This window comes from Heterodontus francisci, chromosome 13 (assembly GCF_036365525.1).
Source record: "Heterodontus francisci isolate sHetFra1 chromosome 13, sHetFra1.hap1, whole genome shotgun sequence".
Taxonomy (NCBI): Eukaryota; Metazoa; Chordata; class Chondrichthyes; order Heterodontiformes; family Heterodontidae; genus Heterodontus; species Heterodontus francisci.
This window is the reverse complement of record NC_090383.1, coordinates 21,144,084-21,163,317: the sequence shown is the minus strand read 5'-3', so window position 1 is coordinate 21,163,317 and position 19,234 is coordinate 21,144,084. Positions and strand designations below refer to the sequence as shown.

Below are 19,234 nucleotides of genomic sequence, written 5' to 3'. Positions count from 1 at the left end.
AAGAACCCATGTAGAGAACCAGAAGGTTTCAATGGCCAGATAGGCAGCAGAAATTGTTGATGATTATGAGCTTGTTTAGAAGCCCAAACCCTTTATCTGTCACCCCCACAAACCCGAGAAGGATAGAATGTGAGAGGGTGAACATAAGAACATAAGAAATAGGAGCAGGAGTAGGCCATTCAGCCCCTCAAGCCTTCCCCGCCATTCAGTAAGATCATGGCTGATCTGACCCAGGCCTCAACTTCTCTTTCGGGTCTGCTCCGCATAACCCTCGACTCCCTGAGATTTCATGAATCTATCTACCTCCTCCTTAAATACATTTAGTGACCTAGCCTCCACAAGTCTCTGAGATAGAGAATTCCAGAGATTCACCACCCTCTGAAAGAAGAAATTCCTTCGCATCTCAGTTTTAAATGTGTGACCCCTTATTCTGTAACTATGTCCCCTAGTTTGAGACTCCCCCACCAGCGGAAATATATTCTCAACATCACCAGTGGAAACATATTCTCAACATCAGGGACAAGAAGGGACAGCTGGGAACACCCTGGGATCTCTTCCTCAGGCCAGAAAGGGTGGAAGCTGATTGTGGAATTGAGGTCCGCAAGCCTAATTTACCATTGTCACAAGGTGGGACACTTCCGTGCAGAATGCTGGAAGTTGCGGGATCCATGGGACTTACTGGGGTACACAAAGCCAATGTAGAGAAAGAGGCTCTGACCAAGAGTACGACAGATCAGGTTGTAGCCCTGACAGCAGCTGTAAGGCTAAGTACAAAACCGCTGTGAGTGCAGGGGTTGTGAATAAGATACCGAAGCATTATCGGGAATTTTTGTCAAAAGGAAAAGTAACTCCTTATCCCTCAAGGCAGGCAAACCTATAGTTATACTAAGGGATACAGGAGCCACTCAAACTCTTTTACTAGGGAAAGGCATAATTGGTCCATCAGAGAGCGCACTGAATGGCAAGACTTTAGTGAATGATATTGGTGGGGAGTATATACCTGTACCTTTGTATCAGGTGTACCTTGAGTGTGACCTAATGTCTGGAACGGTAACTGTAGGAGTTGTCCATAGTTTGCCAGTAGACCAAGTTGACCTACTCATGGGGAATGATTTGGCCGGAGCTAAGGTAGTAGCTTTTCCTGTCTTTTTCTTTGGCCTCCTTGTCTCGAGAGACAATGGGTAAGTGCCTAGAGGTGGTCAGTGGTTTGTGGAGCAGCACCTGGAGTAGCTATAAAGGCCAATTCTAAAGTGACAGACTCTTCGACAGGCGCTGCAGATAAAATTGGTTGTTGGGGCTGTTACACAGTTGGCTCTCTCCTTGCACTTCTGTCTTTTTTCCTGCCAACTGCTAAGTCTCTTCGACTTGCCACTCTTTAGCCCCGCCTTTATGGCTGTCCGCCAGCTCTGACGATCACTGGCAACTGACTCCCACGACTTGTAGTCAATGTCACAGGACTTCATGTCTCGTTTGCAGACGTCTTTAAAGCGGAGGCACGGATGGCCGGTGGGTCTGATACCAGTGACAATCTCGCTGTACAATGCGTCCTTGGGGATCCTGCCATCTTCCACGTGGCTCACATGGCCAAGCCATCTCAAGCCGCTGGCTCAGTAGGGTGTACATGCTGGGGATGTTGGCCGCCTTGAGGACTTCTGCGTTGTAGATACGGTCCTGCCACCTGATGCCAAGGATTCTCCGGAGGCAGCGAAAATGGAATGAGTTGAGACGTCACTCTTGGCTCACATACGTTGTCCAGGCCTTGCTGCCGTAGAGCAAGGTACTGAGGACACAGGCTTGAAACACTCAGACTTTTGTGTTCCATGTCAGTGCGCCATTTTCCCACACCCTCGTGGCCATTCTGAACGTAGCAGCGGATGCCTTTCCCATGCGCTTGTTGATGTCTGCATCGAGAGACAGGTTACTGGTGATAGTTGAGCCTAGGCAGGTGAACTCTTGAACCACATCCAGAGCGTGGTCGCCGATATTGATGGATGGAGCATTTCTGACGTCCTGTCCCATGATGTTTCTTTTATTGAGGCTGATGGTTGAGCCAAATCCGTTGCAGGCAGCCGCAATCCTGTCGATGAGTCTCTGCAGACACTCTTCTGTGTGAGATGTTAATGCAGCATCATCAGCAAAGAGGAGTTCCCTGATGAGGACTTTCCATACTTTGGTCTTTGCTGTAAGAGGGGAAAGATTGAACAACCTGCCATCTGATCTTGTGTGGAGGAAAATTCCTTCTTCTGAAGACGTGAACGCATGTGAGAGCAGCAGTGAGAAGAAGATCCCAAACATTGTAGGTGCGAGAACACAGCTCTGTTTCACGCCACTCAGGATAGGAAAGGGGTCTAATGAGGCACCGCTATGCTGAATTGTGCCTTTCATATTTTCATGGAATGAGGTGATAATACTTCGTAGCTTTGGCGGACATCCGATCTTTGTTAGTGGTCTGAAGAGACCACGTCTGCTGACGAGGTCAAAGGTTTTGGTGAGATCTATGAAAGCAATGCAGAGGGGCATCTGTTGTTCGCAGCATTTCTCCTGTAGCTGGCAAAGGGAGAACAGCATGTCAATGGTGGATTTCTCTGCTCGAAAGTTCCACTGTGCCTCAGGATAGACCAGCTACAGGGAGAAATGCCGCGAACAACAGATGCCCCTCTACGTAGTATCTCCAGTAGTCAGGGAAAAACCAAGTGAAGGTAAAGATTCAGAACAGTTACAGGAAAAGGTTCCAGGAAATTTTCATTCATGTGTAGTGACCCAAGCAATGGCTAAACAAGTTTTATTGTTGGAGGTAAAATTGGCACCTCAGTCAGATAGTCAAATATCTGAAACTTTCTTTGGGAATTTGGATAATCCAAAGGAAGTATTTAACAAGCCTTCTCTGATCGCAGCTCAGAAAGCTGATCCAGAGTTAAATAAGGTGGCACAATCAGCTCTATTTGAAACCGAGGCAAAGGGAGTTCCAGAAGGCTACCATATTAACAATGGGATTCTGATGAGGAAGTGGAGACCTCCTCATAGACTTGCCAATGAAGAATGAACGATTGTTCACCAGATAGTGGTACTGCCGGGAACGATTAAGGATGGTGCATGAAATTCCTATGGTGTGACATGTGGGGATCCCAATCATGTGTAAGTTGACATTTTTACTGGCCAGGTCTTTCCAAGCACATAGTGCAGCTTTGTAAAACATGCCATACGTGCCAGGTTGTGGTAAAACCGCAACCTGCCATAAAACTGGCACCTCTAATTCCCATACCAGTTTTTGGGGAACCATTTAGTAGGGTGTTGGTTGACTGTGTAGGACCTTTACTGAAAACAAAAGCGGGACACCAACATATACTCACTATCATGGATATGGCTACTTGGTACCCAGAGGCCATTCACTTGAGAGAAATTTCTTCTAAGGTGGTGGTAGAGAATTTACCCCTGTTCTTCAATAGATATGGATTACCAATTGAGATTCAGTCGGATTAAGGTTCCAATTTAATGTCGAAAGTTTAGTTTAGTTTAGTTTAGTTTAGAGGCACAGCACTGAAACAGGCCCTTCGGCCCACCGCGTCTGTGCCAACCATCAACCACCCATTTATACTAATTCTACACTAATTCCATATCCCTACCACACCTGTCCCTATATTTCCCTACCACCTACCTATACTAGGGGCAATTTATAATGGCCAATTAACCTATCAACCTGCAAGTCTTTGGCATGTGGGAGGAAACCGGAGCACCCGGAGGAAACCCACGCAGACACAGGGAGAACTTGCAAACTCCACACAGGCTTTTCAGGAAGTTATGGGTAATTTGCACATAACACAATTAAAGTTTTCAGCATACCACCCACAGACACAAGGAGCTTTAGAAAGGTACCAGCAAACCGTCAAAACAATGATCAGGGCATACTGTCATGACTATCCCCATGATTGGGATAAAGGGCTAGAATTTCTTTTGTTTGCCACCAGGGATTCACCTAATGAGTCTACTGATTTCAGTCCTTTTGAATTAGTTTATGGATAAGAGGTCCTCTAAAACTAATTAAAGAAAGGTTTTTAGAACAGAGGGACGAATCTTCTGTGCTAGATTATGTATCCGTGTTCCAGGAACGGCTCATGAGAGCCTGAAAAGTGGCTCAGGAACACGTTAAAGCTTCCCAATCAACCATGAAAAAATGGGCAGATAAGCAGGCTCGAGGGGCCGAGTGGTCTATTCCTGATCCTATTTCATATGTTTATACAGCAGTTCACAACCTCCAAATCTCAAAGACTTTAACCACTGCAAAACCATACTCATCCTATATTTTGTTTCTGTTCAGTGACTTTACGTGGTTCTTCTGCACCTTGTAGGCTGAATCCTCAGAGAAGTTGCGACACTATGGACTTTCCCACACACATAGCCACCCAGTACTGGTTACAAGGACCAGGTCCTGTCCCCTCACAAACCCAGCCGTGAGCATTCCGGTTCCACGATGGAAGCTCATTCGACCACGAAATCGTGCTATTCCAATAGCTGATCCGAAAGGTATTGTTATTTTAAGTTTAACAACTCAAATTGTTCACTCTTTAAATTCTCAATTTCTTCATATTGTATTCATGTATCTTCACATGGGACAGTTTTGAAAGCTCGTAATCTTAGATATTTAACAGCAGTTACTGAATTTGTGAAGCACATGCTTCCAATGAAGCAAGGAAAGTAGGAATTGGAAGGGAGAACATTTGTGGCCAGGAGCTGATTAGAGACACACTGGAAACAAATAAAACAAGGAACCCAAGGTAATAGGATGGACTGGAAATAAGCTAATTTCAGATGTTGGCCAAAATGATTTCAGGACTGTAGATCCTGATTGAACGCCTATCCTTTGCTATTCCATCCATTGCCCTTCCAATCTTACCCCCAACATTTATATGACACCTTAAGTGCAATAAAACATCCCAAGGTGCTTCATAGGAGCATTATCAAACAAAATTTGATACTGAGCCACATAAGGAGATAATAGGGCAGATGGCCAAAAGCTTGGTCAACGGAGTGTCTTAAACGAGAAAAAAGATGTGGAGTTTAGGGAGGGAATTCCAGAGCTTAGGGTCTCAGCAACTGAAGGCATGGCCACCAATGGTGAAGCGATGAACTCGAGGATGCACAGAGGCCAGAATTGGAGGAGTGCAGATAACTCAGAGACTTGTAGGGTTGGAGGATGTTACAAGAGATAGAGAGGGGCAAGGCCATGGAGGGATTTGAAAAGATGAATGAGAATTTTAAATAGGTGTTGCTCAACTGGAAGCCAATGTCGGTCAGAGAGCACATGGGTGATGGGTGACTCGGACGGTGTGAGGTAGCAAATGGGTAGCAGAACTTTGGAAGAGCTTAAGTTTATGGAGGGTGAAAGATGGGAGGCCAGCCAGGGGTGCATGGCAATTCACAAGTTTAGAGGTGACAAAGGCATGGATGAGGGTTTTGGCAGCAGAAGAGCTGAGGTAGGGGCAGTGTTAGATCTCTTTCACTGCTTCAGGTCCTATGTTCTGAATAGTGGGTACATTTTAGTTCAAACTACAAGTTTAAAACTAGACTGTACAGAACACATTGTGCATCCTAACCCTGTTTGTACTGTCATTTACCTGTGCTCTTTTCTACCATTGGGACTCTGCTTATGCTTGATTTCCCAGATTCCTGAACTCTTCTGCCATCAGGAGTGCACTGTTGTGCTGGATTACACTGGGACGAGTTTTACAGACCCCCCGACATCAGGGGTCATGGCGGGGGGCGGGGGGCGGGGCCAGAAAATGCCTCCAGGACAGGCCTGCCACAGATTTCAACGCTGGAAAGGCCTGGCCTGATATTGCCGGCAGTGGCAGCCCCCCTTGCGCTCAGTGATGGGAGCCCAATTTAAATATGTAAATTAATTTAAATAAATGAATAAATTATCTTCTCGCTCCCGCTGTCTGTCCTGGTGCGATATTGGTGCCGGTGGCCGGCACTGCTGTGCCTTCGAATCCCCTTTTGGGGATCCAAGGCGAAACACTGATGGGGAGGGGGAGCAGGTAGGTTTCTCTCTGCGGGGTGGGGGGGGGGTGGTGGGAAGCAGGGTCACAGTCATCTCATTGGTGTAGGGGATGGTGGGAAGGAGTAAAGTGTAAATTTGATGCACTTTGGTGGTAAGGTCAGGTGCACAAGGTAAGTGTTTTGTGGGGGGAGAGGGCAGGTATTTAAATCTATGGTAATTTGGAGAGGAGCAAGATCACTTTATTTAATTTTTTCACTTTGTCTTTAAATATTTAAATTGACATTAGATTAGATTACAGATACAGCACTGAAACAGGCCCTACGGCCCACCGAGTCTGTGCCGAACATCAACCACCCATTTATACTAATCCTGCACTAATCCCCTATTCCTACCACACATCCCCACCTGTCCCTATATTTCCCTACCACCTACCTATACTAGTGACAATTTATAATGGCCAATTTACCTATCAACCTGCAAGTCTTTTGGCTTGTGGGAGGAAACCGGAGCACCCGGAGAAAACCCACGCACACACAGGGAGAACTTGCAAACTCCACACAGGCAGTACCCGGAATCGAACCCGGGTCCCTGGAGCTGTGAGGCTGCAGTGCTAACCACTGCGCCACTGTGCCGCCCATGTAGCACTCGAAGCCCTTTAAAAATGGTGTCAGTGCCTGCGTGAAGACAGCTGACTCCATTGCCAGGGATGGACCACCTGCCCCCTCCACGTCATTGGGGTGGGCAGTCCGCCCCAGCTATTTAAATGAGCCGCCTGCTTAATATCGCGGCAGTACCGCGCATGCGTAAATTCCAGCCCACTGTGTGTCTTAGTTGATAATACTGTCCACCACTCATTCTCTTCAAGCTTAAGTTAACTTGTTCCTTCTGACCCTGCCATCCTACTACTTGCTAGGCTTCAGAACTGTACTTCAATGCACTGCTTACCTCTCAACTTTATTCGGCTGCTGTGTTGGTTCTTGGATGGAAATCTACTTCCCCCAGGGACCAAATTCTAATCCTCTGCTGTCTTCTGTGCTTTTTTCTGTGACCTTCACCTACAGAATCACTTTCTGAGACTTTATTGCATCCTTGACGTCTGTTCACAACCTTAGAGTCCCGAGGTCAGCCTCTGGCGGGCAGCCAATTTAAATGATTAGGGCCCCAATTAGGGCCGATTTACAGGGCCCACCAGCAGAGCGGCTGCCACCTCAATGGAGGCCACCTCCCTGCAATAGGCTGGGAGGGCTATCAGAACCAGAGGCTCAATCCCCCAAAGAGCAGGCTACCAGCAGCAAAGGCCTCACCTGTGGCCCAAACACTGCCACCAAAGGGCTATCCTCTCCGAACGGAGAGGCCTGCTTGCTTGGCCCCTCCAAAAAAAAAATTTAATTATTTTCACCCCTCCAAGGTCACTTCTATTTTCAGGTGCCCTCAATTCTCCTCCCTGCCTCAGCAGTGCCTGCCTCTCTTGGTGGGGCTGCAAAGGCTCTAGAGCTCCCAGCCCTGTGAATGGGCCAGCAGCATCAGGAGCCCACCTGCCCTTAATTGGACAGCAAGACAATCTGAGGCCACTTCTGAGAAAATAGCTCCCCTGGTCTGGCACAAGGGAAGTGCGGGCTCAGGACCCGCATTTGTTTCTGAGATCGGAGTGCCGAGATCCATGGGAAAATCCTGCTCAAGTGTTACCTCCCTGTATTCTGCCAGGTTTCTGTTTGTATTCTGTGTCTGACATTTGTCAAAAACATCCTTTTTCTGTTTTATTTTAACCTCTATTTTCTTTGTCAAAAAAGAAAGCTCTAACTTGGGACGCCCTTGTTTCCTCCTTATGGAAATATGCTTGGTTTGTACCCAATCTATCTTTTAAGGCCTGCCATTGCAACTTTACTGTTTTCCTGGTTACTATTTTTTCCAGTCCACCTGTGCTAGATTCTTTCTCGAATCACTGAAATGTTCTCTCTTCCAGTTGAGTATTTTCACGTTTGATTTTTCTTTGTTCCTTTCCATAACTACTTTAAACTTAATTATATTATGATCAATATTATCCAGATGTTTGACGAACCTGTTAGAGTTTTTTGAGGATGTTACTAACAGAATTGATAAAGGGGAGTTGGTGGACGTGGTATACTTGGATTTTCAGAAGGCTTTTGATAAAGTCTTCCACAGGAGGTTGGTTAGCAAAATTTAAGCACATGGATAGGAGGTAATATACTGGCATGGATTAAGGATGAGTTGCGCCATGGAGAGGTCACTCCATAGTTGCCTCACAGCGACTGACACCACTGACCACCTCTAGGCGCTTACCCATTGTCTCTCGAGACAAGGAGGCCAAAGAAAGAAAGAGAAAGAAAGAACAGGCAGAAAACAGAGAGTAGGCATAAACAGGTCATTTTCGCGTTGGCAGGCTGTGACTAGTGGGGTACTGCAAGGATCAATACTTGGGCCCCAGCTGTTCACAATATATATCAATGATTTGGATGTTGTGATCAAATGTAATATTTCCAAGTTCTCCAGTGACACCAAACTAGGTGGGAATGTGTGTTGTGAGGAAGTATCAAAGTGGCTTCAAGGGGATTTAGACAGACTTAGTGAGTGGGCAAGAATGTGGCCGATGGAATATAATGTGGGAAAATGTGAGGTTATCCACTTTGGTAGGAGGAACAGATGTGCAGAATATTTCTTAAATGATGAGAGATTAGAAATTCTTCTTCTTTGGCCTCCTTGTCTCGAGAGACAATGGGTAAGCACCTGGAGGTGGTCAGTGGTTTGTGAAGCAGCGCCTGGAGCGGCTATAAAGGCTAATTCTAGAGTGACAGACTCTTCCACAGGTGCTGCAGATAAAATTAGTTGTCGGGTCTGTTTCACAGTCGGCTCTCTCTTTGCGCTTCTGTCTTTTTTCCTGCTAACTGCTTAGTCTCTTCGACTCGCCACACTTTAGCCCCGCCTTTATGGCTGCCTGCCAGCTCTGACGATCACTGGCAACTGACTCCCACGATTTGTAATCAATGTCACAGGACTTCATGTCGCATTTGCAGACGTCTTTAAAGCGGAGACATGGACGGCCGGTGGGTTTGATACCAGTGACGAGCTCGCTGTACAATGTGTCCTTAGGGATCCTGCCATCTTCCATGTGGCTCACATGGCCAAGCCATCTCAAGCACTGCTGGCTCAGTAGGGTGTATATGCTAGGATGTTGGCCGCCTCGAGGACTTCAGTTTTGGAGATACGGTCCTGCCACCTGATGCCAAGGATTCTCCGGAGGCAGCGAAGATGGAATGAATTGAGACGTCGCTCTTGGCTGACATACATTGTCCAGGCCTCACTGCCGTAGAGCAAGGTACTGAGGACACAGGCTTGATACACTCTGACTTTTGTGTTCCGTGTCAGTGTGCCATTTTCCCACACCCTCTTGGCTAGTCTGGACATAGCAGTGGAAGCCTTTCCCATGATGATTAGAAAGTATAGATGTACAAAGGGACCTGGGTGTCCTTGTCAATAAGTCACTGAAAGCTAACATGCAGGTGCAGCAAGCAATTAAGAAGGCTAATGGTATGTTATTTATCGCAAGAGGAGTTGAGTACAGGAGTAATGAAGTCTTGCTTCAATTATATAGAACCTTGGTTAGACTGCACCTGAAGTACTGTGTGCAGTTTTGGTCCCCTTACCTTAGAAAGGATATTATTGCCATAGAGGGAGTGCAACAAAGATTTGTTCCTGGGTTGGCAGGACTGTCCTATGAAGAGAAATTGGGGAAACTGGGCCTGTATTCTCTAGAGTTTCAAAGAATGAGAGGTGATCTCATTGAAACCTACAAAATACTTAAAGGGATAGACAGGGTAGATGCAGGTAAGATGTTACCCCTGGTTAGGGAGTCTAGAACCAGGGGACACAATTTCAAAATAAGGGGGAAGCCAGTTAGGACAGTGATGAAGAGAAATTTCTTTACTCAGAGGGTTGTGAATCTTTGGAGTTCTCTACCCCAGAGGGCTGTGGAAGCTCAGTCATTGAGTATGTTTAAAGCAAAGATTGACAGATTTTTAAATACCAATGACATAAAGGGATATGGGGATAGTGTGGAGATAAAAGCATTGAAGTGGATGATCAGCCATGATTGTATTGAATGGTGGGGCAGGCTCGATGCGCTGAATGACCTACTCCTGCTGCTATGTTCCTATGCTCTCCAACTGAAATACACTCCACTTACCCTACTTCATTCTGCAGAATTAGTTCCAGCACTGCTTCATTCCTTTTTCGGCTAAAAACATAACGATTAAGAAAGTTCTCCTGTGGTCATCTTCGAAATTTTTCACCCTCCTTGCCCCTTACTCTGCTTTTTCCAGTCTAAATTAGGGTATTTGAAGTCTTTACTGCTGTATTACTTTTATATATCTCTGAAATTTGCCTACAAACTTTCTGCTCTATCTTCTCACTATTTGGGGGTCTATAGTATTAAACAAATAGCAATGTCACAGTTCCTCTTCTTTCTCCAACCAAATAGAATCAGTCTTTGAACTAGTATACTGTCCCTCTGTAGAACTGTAATATTATCCTTGATCAATAGTGCCACTTCCCCACTTGATTATTCTCTTTCTATCCCTCTTAATTATATTGTAGTCAGCAATGTTACATTTGAACTTATGAATTAGGAGCAGGAGTTGGCCATTCAGCCTCTCGAGCCTGCTCTGCTTATGGCTGATCTAATTGCGGCCTCAACTCTACTTTCCTGTCTACCTGCTATAATCTTTGACTCCCTTGTCAATCAAGAATCTATCTAACTCAGCCTTAAAAATAGTCAATGACCCTGTCTCCACTGCTCTCTGGGAAAGAGAATTCTACAGACTAACAACTCTCTGAGAGAAAAAATTTCTCCACATCTCTGTCTTAAATGGGGGGCCCCTAATTTTTAAACTGTGTTCCCTAGTTCTAGTCTCTCCCATAAGGGGAAGCATCTTCTCAGCATCCACCCTGTCGAGTCCCCTTCAAGATCCCCTTTTTTCATTCGTTCAGGGGATGTGGGTGTCACTGACTATGCCAGCATTTATTGCCCATCCCTAATTGCCCTTGAGAAGGTTGTGGTGAGCTGCCTTCTTGAACTGCTGCAGTCCTTGGGGTGTAGGTACACCAACAGTGCTGTTAGGATGGGAGTTCCAGGATTTTGACCCAGTGACAGTGAAGGAAGGAACTGTGATATAATTCCAAGTCAGGATGGTGTGTGGCTTGGAGGGGAACTTGCAGGTCGTGGTGTTCCCATGCATCTGCTGCCCGTGTCCTTCTAGGTGGTAAAGGTTTGGAAGGTGCTGTCAAAGGAGCCTTGGTGTATTGCTGCAGTGCATCTTGAAGATGGTACACACTGCTGCGTCAGTGGTGGAGGGAGTGAATGTTGAAGGTGGTGGATGGGGTGCCAATCAAGTGGGCTGCTTTGTCCTGGATGGTGTCGAGCTTCTTGAGTCTTGTTGGAGGTGCACCCATCCAGGCAAGTGGAGAGTATTCCATCACACTCTTGACTTGTGCTTTGTAGATGGTGGAAGGCACTGGGGAGGCAGGAGCTGAGTTATTCACCACAGATTTTCCAGCCTCTGACCTGCTCTCTTTTGTAGCCACAGTATTTATGTGGCTGGTCCAGTTCAGCTTCTGGTCACTGGTGACCCCAATATGTTGATAGTGAGGGCTTCAGTGATGGTAATGCCATTGAACGTCAAGGGGAGATGGTTAGATTCTCTCTTGTTTGAGATGATCATTGCGTGGCAATTGTGTGGTGTGGATGTTACCTCAATAAGATCACCTCTCATTCTTCTAAACTCCAATGGATACAGGTCTAACCTGTCCAAACTTTCTTCACAAGATAACCCCTTCATCCCAGCAATCAGTTGAGTGAACCTTCTCTGAACTGCTTCTAATGCAATTATATCCTTTCTTAAGTAAGGAGACCAAAACTGTACGCAGTACTCCAGATGTGGTCTCACCAACATCCTGTACAACTGTAGCAAAGCTTCCCTGCTTTTATATTCCTTCCCCTTGCAATAAATTACAACATTCCATTTGTCTTCCTAATCACTTGCTGTACCCTCATACTAACCTTTTGTGAATCATGTACCAGGACACCAATATCCCTCTGTACCCCAGAGTTCTGCAATCTCTCTCCATTTAAATAATATACTGCTTTTCTATTTTCCCTGCCAAACGGGACAAGTTCACATTTTCCCACATTATACACCATCTGCCAATTTTTTGCCCACTCAATTAACCTCTTCACAACTTACTCTCCTATCTATCTTTGTGTCATCAGCAAATTTAGCAACCATACATTCGGTCCCTTCATCCAAATCATTGATATAGATTGACAATAGTTGAGGCCCCAGCTCTGATCCCTGTGGCACTCCACTAGTTACAGCTTGCCAACCTGGAAATGCCCCATTTATCCCGACTCTCTGTATCCTATTAGCTAACCAATCCTCTATCTATGCTAATATGTTACACCCTACACCATAAGCTCTTATTTTGTTTAGTAACCTTTGATGTGGCATCTTATCAAATCCCTTTTGGAGATCCAAGTACACCACGTCTACAGATTCCCCTTAATCTATGTTGCTTGTTACTTCCTCAAAGAACTCGAATAGTCAAATCTAATTTCCCTTTCACAAAAACATGTTGACTCTGCATGGTCACATTAAGAGTTTCTAAGTGCCCTGTTATAACCTCTTTAATAATAGATTCTAGCATTTTCTCAATGACAGATGTTAGGCTGATTGGCCTGTAGTTTCCTGCTTTCTGTCTTCCTCCTTTCTTGAAAAGAGTTACATTTGCTGTTTTCCAATCTGATGGAACGTTTTCAGAATCTAGGCAATTTTGGAACATTACAACCAATGAATCTAATATCGCAGCAGCTCCTTCTTTTAAGACCCTAGGATGCAGGCCATCAGATCCTGAGGACTTGTCAGCCTTTAGTTTTCTCGGTATCTTTTCCCTGGTGATTATAATTATTTTGTTCCTCCCTGTCTTTCACCTCTTGATTTTGTTGGCCAGGGGCTGCAAGAAGTACAGAATCTGTTACAAACTGCTGGATTGTTTGTGAACTATAGTAACCTGGAGCTCAGACACTGGCCTGTGCTGGTAAAAACCAGTTTGAACTAATTAATTTATGTGACAAGGCAAAGGAGAGATCACAGGAAAAGAGCCTTATTTGGACACGGTGTGATACCGGGGTCTTTGGGCCTGGGCCAATTCGGAGAAGATACGAACGAGGTGAGCAGGCTTAAACCGACCGGAAAGAGAAAGCTCAGTTTTGAAGAGATAAGAAAGAGAATAAGTATAGAGATTCTCGGGCATAGAGCCAGCGAGAAACTCCGGAGACCAACCATCGTGGAAGTGGAAGACCCTGCGTGAGCAAGGCGGCGACAACGTACAAGAGAGAACGGAACGCCTGGCTAGTGTCAGCTCTCCCCTTTTTCGGGTATTATCCTTTGTTTTCTGTGACTAGGTCAGGGAAAGGTCAGAGGAACCTAGTGGGTGTCTTATCAATTCTAGTTCGCTTTGTTATTAACTGTATAACCCAGTTTGAGTTGCATGCTTTTGTTGAACCAAGTGTAGAAGCCTTATTCTTACATTGTACAACAACGTGAATAAAGTAAAGTGATAGTTAAAGAAAGGACTGAGTTTCCTCCTCTTTGTACTAAGCCATTAACTGTAGCCGGTGGATTAGGTGGAGGGTGGCTCTCCTGTAACCCGATATCCCAAACACCCAGCCTGAGCCTGAATTAAGAGGACTTAGTCCCACGTGATGGCCAGGACCAAGTGGGTGAAGGGAATAAAGGGGCCAAGGGGGAGTTGGCTCCGTGCCACAGTTTACAATTTGCAAGTATTTCTGGATGTTACTTGTGTCTTCAATAGTGAAGACAGGCACAAAATATCTGTTTCAACGCTTCTGCCATTTCCTTATTTCCCATTATTAATTCCCCAGACTCACTCTCTAAAGGACCAATGCTCACTTTAGTTACTCTTTTCCTTTTTAAATACTTGCAGAAACTCTTACTATCTGTTTTTATATTTCTAGTTAGCTTTCTTTCACACTCTAATTTCTCCCTGCTTATTATCTTTTTTATCAATTTTTGCTGTTTTTTAAATTCTGTCCAATCTTCCAATCTACCACTAATCTTCGCAGAATTATATGCTTTTTCTTTCAGTTTGATACTATCCTTAACTTTCTTAGTTATCCATGGATGGTGCTTCCTCATAGAATCTTTCTCACTGGAATCTATCTTTGCTGAGTGTTATGAAATATCTCCTTAAATGTCTACCACTGCATCTCTACAGTCCTACCCTTTAACCTAATTTCCCAGTTCACTTTAGCTAGCTCTGCCATCATACCCTTGAGATTGCCTTTATTTAAGTTTAAAGCACTAGTCTTAGACCCACATTTCTCACCCTCAAACTGAATGCGAAATTCAATCATGTTAAGATCATTGCTGCCTAGAGGCTCCTTTACGGTGAGGTTTAGTTCCCATGCCTACCCATGTTTAAGCGAGGTCTCCGTCATAAACACTGTATCATAACCCTGTGTGCAACTTGCACCTGTAGCTCAGCATGCCAAAAGACTTGCAGGTTGATAGGTAAATTGGCCATTATAAATTGCCCCTAGTATAGGTAGGTGGTAGGGAAATATAGGGACAGGTGGGGATGTGGTAGGAATATGGGATTAGTGTAGGATTAGTATAAATGGGTGGTTGATGGTCGGCACAGACTCGGTGGGCCGAAGGGCCTGTTTCAGTGCTGTATCTCTAACTAACATAACTAACTAACTAACATCAAGCTTCTTGTAAAACTCCTCGCATTAATACATGTGCATTTCAATACCATTCTGGTCTAAAATAAAAACCGAAAATGTTGGACTTGTTCAGCGGGCATGTCTGGGAGGAGAAAGAGAGTTAACGTTTCTGTTCTGATGAAAGGTGATCAGCCTGAAACGTTAACTCCACAGTTACCGCCACAGATTCTCCCTCCACAGATGCTGCCAGACCTACTGAGTGCATCCAGGATTTTCTGTTTTTACCTACAGTATTTTACTTTTGTACAATTTTAGTCTGCTTTGTATTTCTTCTCCATTTACTTCCCTGTTCTGTCTACATTATTCTTTGTTCTTTTGCTGCTGTCCTTCCTTCCTAGTTTTCTATGAACCTTGTCTCTCTTCTCTACTGCTGTGTCCCTGTGCCCATCCCCAGCCAAATTAGTTTAGACCATCCCAGACAGCTCTATTTAACCTCCTTGTTAGGACATTGGTCACAGCCTTGTTCAGGGGCCAACCCATCTGGCTTGTACATGTCCTTACTCCCACAGAACTGGTCCCAAAGCCTCTTGTCCCACTTCTCCAGTTACGCATTCACCTGCACTTACTTTCTGTTTCTGTACCCTGTTACAACCAGGTGAGAAAGGTGCCTAGGGGTCTTTTGCTGTCTTCATCTTGTTTTATTTTAAACACACTGTGTTTTGAGCTCCGCCTTTGTGATTCCTTGTTCACAGTTTTCCAATTCTAAGGCAAAGAAATAAGCACAAACAGGCTTTCTTTGGTTTAAAGAAGAAAGATGGAACATATTAAACCTTAAACTTAAACTCTAATAGGGTTAGCGCTACAGATATACGATGCGCCTACGCTAGCATGCACACGCGATGCACACATACAAATAGGGACAGAAAAGAGCAGAAATAAAGATAAGTAGAACAGTTTGAGGCAAAATCTTTGTTCATGTATTTCAAGTTCGCTGTAGTCCTTGATTGAAAATATGGCCTTGCGTTTCGTTGGGGCCCAATATTCTGCTTAAACCTTGTTCACGTAGGAGATTTTTCTCTCTTTGAGTTTACATGTCTTCAGTGGTTTCCGAAGCTGGTGAGAGTGAGATGAGGACAGACAGGCAGGAGAGGAGATGTTCTCTGTCCATGAGCACACGGCTTTCTGAGTTCAAGTTCTGTTTTTCCAGTTTAAAAACTACCCTAGTTGGCCAGCAGATGGTCACGTGACCGATTGGTTTGACCAGGTCTCTTCGGTGTAAAATGTCTTTGCAAAATGTCCTGCATCCATTCAGTGATTTCTTTTATCCTGGTACCAGATAGGCAGCACACCATTTGGAACTTACATCTGTGGTTGCAGAAATGCCTGTCTATGCCCCTATCACCACTGCATTTCTATACTGTTTTTTTATATTCATTCATGGGATGTGGGCGTCTCTGGCTAGGCCAGCATTTATTGCCCATACTTAATTGCCCTTGAGAAGGTGGTGAGCTGCCTTCTTGAACCGCTGCAGTCCATGTGGGGTAGGTACACCCACAGTGCTGTTAGGAAGGGAGTTCCAGGATTTTGACCCAGCGATAGTGAAGGAACGGTGATATACTTCCAAGTCAGGATGGTGTGTGACTTGGAGGGGAACTTGCAGGTGGTGGTGTTCCCATGCATTTGCTGCCCTTGTCCTTCTAGTTGGTAGAGGTCGTGGGTTTGGAAGGTGCTGTCTAAGGAGCCTTGGTGCATCACTGCAGTGCCTCTTGTAGATGGTACACACTGCTGCCACTGTGCGTCGGTGGTGGAAGACATGAATGTTTGTAGATGGGGTGGCAATTAAGCGGGCTGCTTTGTCCTGGATGGTGTCAAGCTTCTTGAGTGTTGTTGGAGCTGCACCCATCCAGGCAAGTGGAGAGTATTCCATCACACTCCTGACTTGTGCCTTGTAGATGGTGGACAGGCTTTGGGGAGTCAGGAGGTGAGTTACTCGCCTCAGGATTCTTGTGTGCCCCTCTATGCAGCCGAATCTACCATGGATTTGCTTCTGACTGTATTCGTCCGCTGAGGTGAATACCCTTACTAGTATTCAACACTGAATACCGGTTTGTGAGTGCCATACTCTTAGGGGATCCCTACACTGCCTGCCTGTTACTCCTAGTCTGCCTGGTGGTCACCCACTCCCTCTCCCCCTGTTGTCTCTGCAGCCACAGAGTGACCATCTTCTAAAACGTGCTATTCATGAAACTCTCAGCTTTCCGAATGCACTGCAATGATGCCAGCCAACCCTCGAGCTCTGGACTCTGAGCTGAATACTTCCTGCATACGTAGTTTTCCAGGGCACACAACGTGTTCTGGAGTTCCACAATGGCACAGAATGTGCAAGCAATGAGCCCAGCTGTCCTGCCATGTTAGCTAGCAGTTAATTAAAATTGTTTGCTATATTTTAAGGCTATTAAAATGTTTAGATAATAATAAAATGCAAAGGGGGCTAAATTGGATAGCCCCCTAAAACGGGCACGGGGATCACAATGCTGAACTAACCTGTGCTCATTGATTTGAAATGCAGGCAGCACGCTAATTTTGTGTCGCCCACCCATTATAATGATTTCTGCACGTAGCCAGCCTACTGTGTTGTTAGTTGGCTACATGTATCAGCAGGGGTAAAATCGTAACTTCCAAGCACTACTTCAAGCTAGCCTGCACTGCTTAAAACTACTGCACGTCTTAACAGGGAGATGCATTGTGGCTGCAGCAGGAGTTGGATTTCACACAGGAAGTAAACCTGTCCTGGGAAATGGTGAAGAATGGCATAACATGGGAGAGCACGGGCTCCAAGATTTTCAGGCGGTGCACTGGAGGTCTTGGTGGAGGAGGACCTCCAGACACACGGTCAAAAGGCAGTGAGAGCAAATAGCCATGAAGGTCAATGTCAGGAGCCAAGTCCCAAGGACATGGATGCAATGCCTCAAGAAGTTCAGTGACCTCACACGAGTGATCAAGGTCAATGAATGCATCTTCAAATGCCATATCCTACCAACTGCTCCACAAGCCTCAGCCACTGTTCAATTCAGCACAGACCCATCATTTACCTACCAACAAACTCTATGAGCTGGATTTTAAGAAGCCCTCAACGTTGTGATACTTGGCAGGGGGTGCCTGAAGATGGCTCTGGATGAGGCCCACTACGGACCTCAACGCCAGCACTGCCCGTCCCAATCCTCATGGCGGCGGTGAGCTCCATGGCCCGCTGCGATCTTTGGCATGGCAGCCACTGCTCACATGCGTTCAGATCCCCGTCCAGAATTGAGGCATGGCACTGGTGGGGAGGGGAGAGGAGGTACATTTATCAGTGCTGGGGTTGAGGATACAGGATCAAATGGGTGTAGGGGATGGTGGGCTCATAAAATAAAATCAGAACTCATACCTGACATTCACATGCTCCATTTACTGTTACACACTTAGCACTGTTGGAAGCTTCAAACCCGCATCTTACAGTTTGCACAGACTGCCAGCTATCCAACCATGACAGCCAAATCACCCAAACAGATTGCACAACTCTCATTGATGTTCTTCCTGTCTCTTGCAGGACCAGGGTACGCACAACTGGAGGCAGTAGGAACTAACCAGAGGAGAATCAACACATCTTTATGTCCTAATCCCCATGGAGGAGACGGTGCTGGCCATTATTTGAATGGCTGTTCCTGAGGCCGTGGCCAGCGGCGGGGCTGAAACCATGGAAAGTGAAGGTTTCCTCATACCTAATCCTCTTTTTCAAATACCACTTAACCCTCATCCTACAATCTCTTCAGATTTATAAGCTGCAGATAGTGTAAGCATCTGTACCTCCTACTTTCCTGACACCCTCCCCCACCTCACCACATCCTTACCTTGTGCCCTTTTCCTTTCAGATATCCAAAAGGTGCAACGTAGCCAGTTAATGGAGGAACATAAGAAGAGAGTGATGAAGACACAGCACCGTCACTGGATTTCACACTTGTAACCGCCAGCTCAAATACTGATACTGCGTGTATCTTAGGGATAGATTAGAGGTGGAATATGCACATGGTGAGACACTGGGCATGAGTGCGTTGCAGCTAGGGCCATGGGCAAGATAATGCAGGTGCCATCTCACCAGAGGGTAAGGTCGTACATGGGTTCTGCTGCACAGGACACAGATGGGGACTTCGATGGGGCAACCAACAGAAGAATGCTGATGGGTATGCACAACAAAATGCTTTGTGCATTGGGAAGTCTGCCAGAAATCCTGCAGTCAGTGTCAAGGAACATGGAGGAATTCAGCACCAATTTGGCACAGGGCTTTGCTCAGAGCTTGGAGTCCATCCATTCCAGCATGCAAGTGGTGGCCAAACCCATTCCCGCACTTGTGGGCCCAAGCATGATGGAGCATTCAATGGCAGTTGCTGCAACTTCCATTACAGCCCAAGCAATAGCCACCCAATGACGGAGTGCTGCAG

The 19,234-nt window shown here is 45.7% G+C and overlaps 1 protein-coding gene across 1 annotated transcript in view; it reads left to right on the top strand.

The window, feature by feature from the left end:
• The window catches only part of adgb (androglobin), a 400,763-nt gene that overhangs the window by 132,997 nt on the left and 248,532 nt on the right, over window positions 1–19,234 (top strand). The window contains exon 11 of the mRNA XM_068044513.1: window positions 4,347–4,526. Coding sequence (XP_067900614.1) covers window positions 4,347–4,526 — 180 coding nt within the window. The remainder of the gene's footprint in view (window positions 1–4,346; window positions 4,527–19,234) is intronic.